Source organism: Ovis aries, chromosome X (genome assembly GCF_016772045.2).
Source record: "Ovis aries strain OAR_USU_Benz2616 breed Rambouillet chromosome X, ARS-UI_Ramb_v3.0, whole genome shotgun sequence".
Lineage (NCBI taxonomy): Eukaryota > Metazoa > Chordata > Mammalia > Artiodactyla > Bovidae > Ovis > Ovis aries.
Genome location: NC_056080.1, coordinates 107,407,552 through 107,419,638, shown reverse-complemented (window position 1 = coordinate 107,419,638; position 12,087 = coordinate 107,407,552). Strand labels below are relative to the sequence as shown.

The 12,087-nt window shown below is 39.4% G+C and overlaps 1 protein-coding gene across 5 annotated transcripts in view; it reads right to left on the bottom strand.

Moving 5' to 3' along the window:
* Nucleotides 1-12,087, bottom strand: part of GRIA3 (glutamate ionotropic receptor AMPA type subunit 3) — a 311,045-nt gene that overhangs the window by 111,396 nt on the left and 187,562 nt on the right. For all 5 annotated transcript variants that reach the window (XR_009598794.1, XM_012107364.4, XM_042242468.1 and 2 more), the window contains one exon: nt 4,547-4,600. Coding sequence is in view for 4 of the 5 variants with exons in the window: in XM_012107364.4 (XP_011962754.1) it covers nt 4,547-4,600 (54 nt within the window). In the remaining variant the exon portion in view is untranslated. The remainder of the gene's footprint in view (nt 1-4,546; nt 4,601-12,087) is intronic.

Genomic DNA, 12,087 nt, shown 5'->3' with positions numbered 1-12,087 from the left:
TGAGTCAGACGTGACTGTGTGACTAACACTTTCACGTTCATGTATGAAATAGACAACTAAGGAGAACCTACTGTATACCACAGGGAACGCTATGCTCTGTGGTGACCTAAATTGGAAGGAAATTAAAAAAAGAGGAGATACATGTTTTTGTATAATTGATTCACTTTGCTGTGTAGCAGAAACTAACACAACATTGTAGAGCAACCATACTCCATTAAAATTTTTTAAAAAAGAAATGACACCACCAACTGATACAGAATTTGTTAAGACTTACTCGTTTGCTATTGGCATGTCCACTTCTGCCCTGACAAGATCACATTTCAACAAGTTAGTTTTTGCATCCTGTTGTTCATTCTGAAATGTACACCTTGACCTGTGACCATGACCTTGACTTGAAGCAATCACAGAATATCCAAGTCTTCTCATTTTAGGATTGCTACCAGGAAAGGTCCAGGTAAAAGCACATGGAAGTCTGCCAGATAGACAGGACCCGGGAGCAAAGGGGATGTTTGGAGCTCTGGGGCAGGTGGTTCCGGAAAGCTTAGGTAGGCAGTGTGAGTGTTTTTGACTTTGCATTTGTAGAAGAAGGCAGTGGTTCTGTATAGTTGTTGCTCTAAGATTCAGACAAGAACTTGTTCCCTTTTGTGTGTCCTCAACTTTTGTTCAGCTGGCTCATCTTGAAAGGAAACACCTTCTTAGCTCCACTTACCTGGTTTTGATTATCTAAATGGTGTCTAAATTGTTATGGTTTGCTGTGTGTTTATATGTATATGTGTCTTTGGGGTATTTTTATCTGCTTGAAAAATCTGGTAACCACAGAAGAGATAATGCATCTCATATTTTATCAGAGATGAGTAACCATTTCTATCTGTATCGACCATATGAAATTTGATATAGAGAACAGGAGCTTATGGAAACACGTGGCTCGGTGTAAATGGAAAGAAGGCCGCTAGCGGAAGAGAAGGAGTGGCCGCTGAAAGTATGGCAAACAAATTCACGTTTTCCTCATCCAGACTGACATGACACTATATATTCCGTTTTTTCTGAGGAAATGGACTTTGCTTATTCCTGTAGTAGGCATCATTCCACGGTTGCGCAAGTTTGAGGTCTGTGGTAGGCACTCAGCTGACCATTTTCTCCCCAGCCTTGTCCTAATGATTCTCTCTTGCTGTTCCGTCACTCCATACTCTTCCCCTTCCTTCAGGTCTGGTTCTCCAAATGGAAACCAAAGTGCTGAAGGATTGTCAGTAGGATTAGGGAGGCCCAGTTAGAAATCCAGGATGGGCAAGGTCTTCAGAGATCATCTAGTCACCTTCGGCCAACTGAGACAGTCATTGATGTCCTTCGTTCAGGCTCAGATCTTTTAACACAGAAACTGCCTCCAGGACTTGAGCTGGCCAACAGTCTCCAGCTTCAGCTGCCTTCAGGGTTTGCCTCAGTTCTCAAGCGAGAGGTGTGTGCTTCCCAGACAGCTGCCAGCCAATGGCTGAGCAAGGTTGGGGTACAATGGCTTGCCATTTAGGGGCAGAATGGGGGAGCTCCCTGTTGTGCTATCCCATGGTCTGAATATCTTTTTATGAAACTTCCTTCCTTCGCTGGTATCAGACCTGTGTTGTGTGTGTTCTTCTCTCTTTTATTTTTCACAGGTATTATTCCCAGTAAATTGTCTTGTACCTCCACTTATTCCAGACCACCTAACCTGCCTCTTAAGAAATCTGTATGCAGGTCAGGAAGCAACAGTTAGAACTGGACATGGAACAACAGACTGGTTCCAAATAGAAAAAGGAGTACATCAAGGCTGTATATTGTCACCCTGCTTATTTAACTTCTATGCAGAGTACATCATGAGAAATGCTGGGCTGGAAGAAATACAAGCTGGAATCAAGATTGCTGGGAGAAATATCAATAACCTCAGACATGCAGATGATACCACCCTCATGGCAGAAAGTGAAGAGGAGCTAAAAAGTCTCTTGATGAGAGTGAAAGAGGAGAGTGAAGAAGTTGGCTTAAAGCTCAACATTCAGAAAACGAAGATCATGGCATCTGGTCCCATCACTTCATGGGAAATAGATGGGGAAACAGTGTCGGACTTTATTTTTTTGGGCTCCAAAATCACTGCAGATGGTGACTGCAGCCATGAAATTAAAAGATGCTTACTCCTTGGAAGAAAAGTTATGACCAATCTAGATAGCATATTCAAAAGCAGAGACATTACTTTGCCGACTAAGGTCCGTCTAGTCAAGGCTATGGATTTTCCTTTGGTCATGTATGGATGTGAGAGTTGGACTGTGAAGAAGGCTGAGCGCCGAAGAATTGATGCTTTTGAACTGTGGTGTTGGAGAAGCCTCTTGAGAGTCCCTTGGACTGCAAGGAGATCCAACCAGTCCATTCTGAAGGAGATCAACCCTGGGATTTCTTTGGAAGGAATGATGCTAAAGCTGAAGCTCTAGTACTTTGGCCACCTCATGCAAAGAGTTGACTCATTGGAAAAGACTCTGATGCTGGGAGGGATTGGGGACAGGAGGAGAAGGGGACGACCCAGGATGAGATGGCTGGATGGCATCACGGACTCGATGGACGTGAGTCTGAGTGAACTCCGAGAGATGGTGATGGACAGGGAGGCCTGGCGTGCTGCGATTCATGGGGTCGCAAAGAGTTGGACAGGGCTGAGCGACTGAACTGAACTGAACCTCCACTTATATGTTGGTATCTGCTTCCAAAGGACCCAACCAATACATCAATGAACTCCCCACTCCCATCTGAATTTTATAGCAAGGAAACTGAGGTCGTCAAAGGTGAAGTGACCTACTCAACGTCCCATAGCTAGCTAGTAGCCAAGTCAGTATGACAATCCAAACTTTCTGACCCCTAGTTCAATGCTCTTCCCCAAACTTCAGTCATCCATGTAGCACCACAGCTGCATACACCCTAAACAGATTTTGCTGTATCTGTTTATACCAACATGCTATTGTTTACTTGATACATTTGACAGATAAAAATTTATTTCCTTTGTTGTTAAATCTCTAACCCTGTATGAAGTAACACCATCCATAGAATTTGGATTTTGATGTGCTAGTTTTATGGTTTCCTAATGCATAGTAAATAAACACGTTTACCATTATAATAAAAAAAAGTTTGTGTGTGCAATATCTAAAGTCATCCCATGTACCATCAGTGATGAGTGAACCCTAGGCAGAGGAGAGGAGAAAGGGAGAGGGAAGAAGAAAGAAAGAGAGGAAGGAGGGAAGGAGAGAAAGCAAAATACTTATGGGTGGGGAAGCAACGGTAAAAATCTGTCAGTAAGCGCCTCAGGTACCTTCCTGTAACTTCCATGTTTCCTGCCAAGCCCTGGTCTAACCCCCAGTGAGTCAACAAACATCCTTTACTTATCAGTTACCTAAAAACCAATTGGATGTACTCAGATGTAAATTAGGAATCAAGATTTCTCCTCCCAAAAGAATCAATCCATTTGTCCCTACAATGGACTGAAGTGCTCCACTTTGAGCAATTTATTGGAGAAGAGGCATACAACATTTCAAAGCAGTAGCTCTAATTTTCATCTTACAAAGTGTTTGAGTGCACACACTTCTTCAGAAGAAGGTCTAAGTAATATTTTCTTACCCATTAAAAAAATCATTATTAAAACAAAATAAGATATTTTTCTTTGATTTAAGAAATCTAAGAATATAATTACAATAATTTCTCACCTTTGTTTCTATTCTTTTGGTTTAAGAGCTCTATAATGATTCTCTCGTGCTAATGAAATAAATTTGGGGCTAGAACTCATATTATGTAATAATTTAATAGATTCTTAGTATCAGTGATAATTTAGCATTCCCCTTTCATTTCAGGAAGATAGTATTATTCAGAAGCACTGCCAAACAGATATTACCGATTTAGAACCCATTTTATAATTCCTAAACCAATTGTCCTTTCAGAGAAAGAAGAGCTATAAACCAACCTTAATGAAATACTAATTTCTAGAATGTCACAAAGTTTAAAGGCATGGGGACTTTGGAGGTAAAAATTCAAGTTGGATTTTACTATACTTAGAAAGGTGGCTATACCCTTTGACAAGATTACTGAATGTTCCTTGTTCAAGCATACTTTTTCACATCTGGTTTGGAAAGATTTGGTAGTAGACTGTTTCTACAAAGACAAATCCAGTACAAATGTACACATACGCTTGGATTAATTGGGGGAAAGAGTCTGTTTCTTGTATCCTCTGCTCCTTGTTTTACATTTCAAACCTGATTAAAATGGTTGACATTTCAAATCCACGTTAAATCTAAGAATAATCAGTGAAGAATCATATCAAATTATTATATTTTTAAATGAGGAGAGAATATAAGCTTCACAGCTAAAACAGAGACAGCATAGTTGAGAACAGGCTATTGCATTCAGGTTTTTGTGTTTATGGACTCACTTCTCCAAGTGTCTAAAAAACACATTAGGCTTCTCTCATATTTCTTTTTGGAATAATTACAGGGGACACAAACTAAACAGGATATAATGCCCCGGAAAACTTGAACTCTGCTGTTCTTACCAGGTTAGCGAGCATGTAGTGGTAACCTCTGGAATGTTTCCCCAGGATCACAACCTGCAGAAATAAAATATTATAAATATCGCTCACTCAAGGACATTTTTCAATTGCACAATCATTAGGATGGCTATAGCAAATTACTTTTAAATAATCGACAAAGTGTTAGGTCTTTTATACACAGTAAATCATAGTGAATTGGGCCAGATTGCTTTTTGTTGCATTTTACTTTCAGGCAGAGGATAACAGGATGAACTGCTAATATGAAAGTTAAAAATGTCAACAACAGGGGCAAAAGAAGCTCTCTAAACTTCCAGGTCAGTAGCATCAGTGTCACTTAAAATAGATGGCAAAAGTGATGAAGCTGATGAGCCCTCACCCATGAACTGGATTTCTGTACTTAGCTGCTGAGCCAGAAAATGGGCTGAACTTTGCATACAAATTAGAAAATAGAATGTATGGTACATTTTTCTTTCTTTATCTGGAATGCTTAGGGAATAGAACACACAAGGAATGGGGTTAATGGGATTTTCAGGTTAATCGAGGTTGCTTTGGCTTATTGAAAACTTTTCTAGCAGAAGTGATTTGAGGAGAAAAAAACAGTTTCCTAAAATGCATGCCTGCCTTTTCCTACCTTAATATGAAAGACTGAACATCTGCACCTCTTTTGGTGCTGACTGTGACACCCTAGGCTGTGGGGGAGGGGATTTTTCCCCTAGGGGACATCTGGTGATGCCTGGAGACATTTTGGTTGTCCTATCTGGGAGGGGTGACAGTGCGCAGGGCAGCCTCCACAACAAAGAATTATCCAGCCTGAAGTGTCAGTAGTTCCGATGCTGAGAAGCCATGCCTTAAGGTCATCACTGTTAGCCTAATTTTCATGAGAAACACTGTATTAACACCAAGGTTTACAGTTCACGCAGTGCATTTTTATTATCTGAAAACATATAAGTGGATTGAATACTTTCCAACTAAATGTATCAGTTGGCAGTTGGAAGTTTTTGATGAAATACCTGACATAAGCTTAGTTCCTTACAGTTAAGTACAGGAAAAATTCTGGTTGATTAAGGATTTTATAAAATGTCATTTTATTGAGGACTGCCTATGTGCAGAGTAGTATATGGGAGTGGGAACAGGGCAGGGGATAAAATAGAGACACTACCAGAGGCAGAACCAGGTTTTATAGAAGCTTGAAGCTAATTTCACTTTACGAGCCCTCTTCTAGAAAAATAACACAAAAGTATGAGTATCGTATTTGGCACCTGTGCAAATAAGGGGCCATTAAACTTCATCATACATTCCTCTATGGACACAGCTGTCAAGGGTCTAAGAACAACTGGAGAAAACAACAATATCGTGTACATCTCAAACCAGAACTACGTATAAAGGGCCATAATGATAATATTAAAACCAGCTACCCTTAACTGAGTGCCTAGTATATGTCAAGCACTATGCTAGGTGCTGTATTCCCTGGAACGATTTAACAGCTTAAGTACCATTGGTTTCATTTTGAGATGAGGAATCTCAACCAAAGAGAATTTTTGCAATTTACCCAAGGCCATAGAGCTAAGAAATAGTAAAGCTGGACTTAGAACATAGGTCTGTGTACCTCCAGAACCCACTCTTGGTAGTACATTACATGGTTTCTTAATATGTGCTAAATGTCAAATGTCAATAATGACTTTAGGTTCTTGGAGAAGAGGACAAAGAGACATCCATAGTCTGCTGGGAGGGATAGAGGAATGGAAACACATATGTAAATATAGCATGCTTATTTTCAGTCATTTCAAGTCCAGAGAGGGAGAAAGCTGATTTCAATTAATTTAAAATATAAGCCACATATCTAACTGATTATTTACGGAGGGAATGAAAGGTTAATGATTGTCTTGAGGAGGTGATTTCTCACACCGCCATCACATAAAATGAGCTGTTAGGTATCTGCTGGGATGTATTCTTCAGTGTCCGCTGGCAAAAAACATCCTTCTTGGTGACATCTGTTAACTTTTGATGGCAAGTTGGGACCATACATTTGTTGAATTTTTAATTCCCTGACAGCCCTCAACACAATAAAATCAGGGGGGTTTGAGTTCCGTTAGAAAAATGAGTCAGATTCCTGAGACATCTGGGAGAGCTTGGAGAGAAATAAAGAAGCGAGCCCAAAGGAAACAGAGTAAGTCTGTCTCACCAGACACAGGCTTTAGTCTCCTTTGGAGAATCAGGAAGACAAGAGGGAGCCATAGAAAACATAAGTATTGTTAGATGAGCCCCCTCAAAGAGAACCCAGGTGCCCAACCTTATCACGTACTCAGCTTGATTATAGGCAAATCACTTAACTTTCTCTAGCCTCCATCACCTTATCTGTAATCTTGGACCATGAGCCTGGCCTTTCCTATCTCAGCAGTGTTGTCAGGATCGAACTGAATAACATCTGTAAAAGGGTTTGGGATGTGCGTCATGTTATGATGTGGGGTTAAATAACTGTGGAGAGGGGTCCTTTACTTAGATATTGTTTCTGTTTCAGAAAAACTTGAAGCTATTAGAATACCCACTTTAACCCATACCCATGCCCAGATGGTCTGTGTCAAACAAACTCACTTATTTGAACATAGCTCTCTCACAATACTGCCCTTTTGAAATTAAGCTTAAACTGGAAGAGATGAGAAAGTTATCTAAAGATAGGAACCTTTAGGTGTCACAGAGACTTAAAGGCTGTAATTATTTCTTCATCTTTACTTTCAGTGCCTTCTTCACTCTTAGTTAACTTACAGTTCCTACCAATCTTGGTTTTCCAGTTCACAGTAAATGAAAAGCTACAAATTAAAGGAGGTGTCTATGGAGAGAGGGGAGTGATGTTAGAATGAGGAACGTTGGTAGCAGAGGAAGTGATGGACTGACTTAAAGAGGAAGGAGGAGTCCGGAAAAAAAAAAATAGACGACATTGTACTACAGTATAATCATGGATGTTCATCCTGAGTGCCTGAGTCATCAGGGTATGGCTTGTTGTGTTCAGTAATTTCTGCTGAAAAACCTGGGGAAATCAGAACACATTTTAGGGAAGGTTTCCATCAGAAATGCTCAAATTCCCAATACCTAAGATAATACATTTCAATTATCTCAAAATCTTACTTACGTAGGACAGCAACGATCCTATGGATGTGAGCTAAGTGAGGCCTCACTGCCAAAAGTGTCATGTTTCGCTCTTGGTCGTCCCTTTTTTTGAATTTTTGGTGCAGGGCTTGTGGGAAGAAGGGTGGGATAGAAGGCATGTGCGTAATACTGTGCACAAATGAACTAGTTAATGACAGCGGTTCTTGTTCAGTTAGTCTTAAATCTTTTTTCTTTCCATCTGTTACAAACGAACAAGGCATAAATTGTACCCTCAGTTCTTTAATGACTCTGGTAACCAAGAGAATACTCAACTTTGCTTTTATAGCAATTATAATCACTCTTCCTGAATTAGTTTCAGAACTTCAAGTATAAAAGCCATTTTACAGTCTACTGCGAAATTTCAGGAGGAAATACCCAGTTCCCAAATCCATGTTGTGTATTCGCTGTGCCTTTCTAAGATTTGTTGAAGAAGATGGATGGCTTGATGTGATGGCAGATATGATCAATGCAGGAAGGGAACAAGCGTGAAATGTAGACCAAATTCATTGTTTTAAGGAGATTTATTTTTATGCCCACAGATAAGACCTGAAAGAAAAAAGGGCCACAATCCTCATTCAGTGAGACTTAGACAATAGTTTTATTCACAGAAGAAAAAGCTCTTATATGCGAACTCACTGAACCATGCATGTAGCTGAGCATTGAATTATTTGTTATAGAAGTCAGTGAATCATAGTCGACCCACTGCAGGGAGATGCCCCCTTATTGACACCCCCATCCACTTCTCTGTGAAATTGGGGGCTGGGTATTATTGAGCAGCTAAAAATAATTCAGAAAATGTTGAATTGGTTTTCTAGAGGCCCTTTCTTTTCCAATTTAATGCTTAATCTGCATAATTTTAGAAATTTAAAGTTAAATTGCTCCATAAGACTACTTGAGAGAGGCCCACAGACCCTTTGGGAGCAAAAGCATCTGTTTTTCTACGCTCACATTAAAAAAAAAATGTATGTGTGGAAAAATGTCTATGTTTTTTCCCCTTAGATCCATCTGGTATGCAGATTAGGTTATTTGCAGACCTAAGTATCTTCATGTTTGGGTTTTCTACATCAGGCGATCTATGTATAAAGATTGATCTTACTTTGAGTACAGAACATGCCTTGCTGTTCACCTTAATCTGTTTCTCTTTGATTTAGGTATCCTGAGAATGTTTGGAGGGCTGGGGAGAGAGATGAAGCAGGTTTCTGGTGTTAATTTACCATTAACAGATTTAGCCATTATATAGATATTTTCTGTTTAAGAAAACACTATTAGATCACGTGTGTGTGTGTGTGTGTGTGTGTGTGTGTGTGTGTTCAAAGAGAAGACATTGTTTTTTTCAGTCGCCCTCCCTTTTCTGCTTCCTCAGTTACAAGAAGATACTGCTATCCTGTGGCAACCTATCTAATTTCAGCAGATTGAGATTAGAAAAATGATTCTAAAGGAATTAACTTCTGATATATGTAGTAGAAATCAGCCTCAGAATATGCCAGACTTCCCAGAAGAAACCTTCCATCAGATATGATAAAAGTCGTTCATTTTCTTGAATGAAAACCCCAAGCTACTAAATTGCTTTAGTCTTAGTAAACATATATCAGAAGTCAATTTCTTTAGAATTATTTTTCTAATAATCTCAATCTGCACACACTGAATGTCAGGAATTCATATTGCAGGCATCTGACTTGAATAAATGTGCTGGATTAGTGAAGCAGAAAAGAGTCAGTCACCCATACCAGAGTCAGTCCAATGGCGATGGGGAGGGTGCAGATGGAAAAAGAAAGGCTGAAGCTTTTCATAAAGAAGGAAAATGGGAGGATAACCAAGAAATCTCATCAGCGTGTATACTGTCTACAGGGAAAGCTCATGCAGAGAGAAGGCAATTGAATAGGGCATCTAATAAAATGGCTAGGATGCGAGGATTAGAGGACAAAGATTTCACCCAAGAACATGTCTTTGGGAAATTTCACTTCCCAGATTTCAATATTACATTCACTGTGACTGAATAGAATATGCAGAAGATTTAAATAGCAGGAGAAGCAAAGAGAACCTACAAATAAGAGGCAATAAATGGCCACAACTAAGTTACAGGAGCAACAGATCATTCTTGCCTGGAGGACTAAGAGACCATTTCAACACATGTTGATCTTGGTGAGAACGCCTCATTGTATTAACCCTAAAACATTATTTCTCAAATTTCATATCCTCAGAAATTTCCTTAACAATTTGTATCTATCCACATACCACAATACTACCATTTTCTTGATATTTATCTCTATAGCTGCTTGTTTACTTAAATTTAGCAGTGTCCAAAGCAATAATATCCATGAAACTACATATAAGAAAATAAATGCAACTGTGTGAAAACAGAATCTATTCATCCAGATGTCACTGCAAATCCTCTGGTGTACCGTCAGGAGTAGTGGCAAATATTGCCTTAATGCAGCTGTGTCTTTAGGGAAGAGAATACAGACCATGTCTTCCTGTCCAGACAAAACAAGTTTTATTTGCCTTATGGTTCAAATCTAAAGAGTATCCTCATCTACTGTCAAAGGGTCATGAGTCTTGTAAGGGAGCAAGACGATGGGCAGTTTGGGAGGTAGCAGATAATGCCCAAGACTGCGTACAAATGACAAATGTGGAAACTTACAAAGGCTTTCCTAAGGCAATTTACTTGTACTGCCCCACCTAGGAAGCCTAGCAGCTTTGATCAGCTGGAGTTCTTGGTCATAGGGCAAATAATAAATACTTAAAACATCTGGACTTTTCCATCAGCCTAACTTCCAGTAAAATGATGAATTTCCAAACGCTGTGTCTTTTCTTAAAGTATCTCATCTAGAAGACCTTTCACAGACCTATTCACCCTAACCTATTTCTATTTGCAATACTCTAGGTTTTTTTCCCAAGAGGTGAGGTATGGGTGATTTAAACTAGTATTCAACCCAGAGTAAAATAGCAAGAAAGAATGTTAGTTTCTCTCCAACATAGCCGTATGTCTGACTTTTGTAGTCTCTGCATTTTGTATCAGCTATCTCCCTAAATCACTGTTAACTTATTTTAAACAATATATTTTAAATAGCAGTGTCCTTTATGCACTTTTATGAAGTTTACTATCAACTATTTTATGTTCACACTTACAACAACTTTTGTTTTAATATTTACAACTTTATGCTAAATATCAAGTTGTATCTTTTTTCTTTTCTCTGTAGATGTTGTAAAATTGGACCCAAAAGCCCTATAATCTTCAATCTCAAGACCTACTTGAAAGACTGTACAGGTGGTGAGTAGAAGGCTTGGCAGTGCCACTGGATTTGTTACTTGGATTAAAGAAAAAGGAAAGGCATCATCTGGCATAAGGCTGAGTAGTCACTCCAACATGTGTTTTTTTTCCAGCCACAACCACTTGGATATGGGTGGGATATTGCAAGACTTCCTTCACTGGCCCAGGACCCACACTTTCCCATCTGTAGATATTTATCAGGATCAAGAATTCTAGTATCTCACCTGAAATGATAGAGTTGAAACTTGTAAGAGTCTAAAACTCTTCATAGATGTGATATGAATCACCCTGAAAGCTTACAAGAAGTATTTGTTAAAGATGTTGTTCTAGAAAGAGCTGTGAACCTTGAAGTCAGGTGGTTCTGGATTCAAATTCTACCGTTTACTTATTAGCTCCATTACACTGTACAAAACCAAACCATGGACAGTCGGGTAGAGTTTAAGACACCCAGGTTCATCCCAGGATGTTTCTTTAAGCTGGGAGGGGAGAGGAAGAAACATGGGGTGTGGAAAATGAGATGTTCTCCTTCGAACTTCCTGATTTTGCCTCTGTGAATGCATTTTCTGTCTGTGCAATGCTTCCAACATTTGACACCCTACTCTGGGAAAGTTTCTGATTGCTGAAGGAAGCAAGTAAACATGTCTTCATTTTCAAATAAAAGAAAATATATCTCAGAAACCCAGTGTGCTTCCTGGGCTTTTGGTTTTCAGGATAGTTCCTTACTTGGCAAGTTTCTCTCTCTTCTGGGAGCCGTGTCGTTTAAGTTTATCTCAATTTGCAAATGGATGACAAATGATAGAAGCTTAGTTTCTGGGCTGTAAAACACAGAATTCTCCTAATTCACAAATGTGTGGTTTGGTCTTTCACTTTCGCTATTTGAATTTCCATTATCTTCCTCATCTGATAGCTCATGGACTTTTGTGGTCACGCTGATACAATAAACTATTGGTAGCTTGAAGTCAGCCATGGTGGAAATATTTATTGGTCTGGCCAAAAAGTTAGTGTGCGTTTTTGTAAGATGGTTTGCACAAGCCCGAATGGATTTTTGGGGGTAATCCAATACATCACAGAAATTAGCCAACACTACAAATTAGGACTCCCCTGCCACCTCACCTTGAAAGTCAGTTTA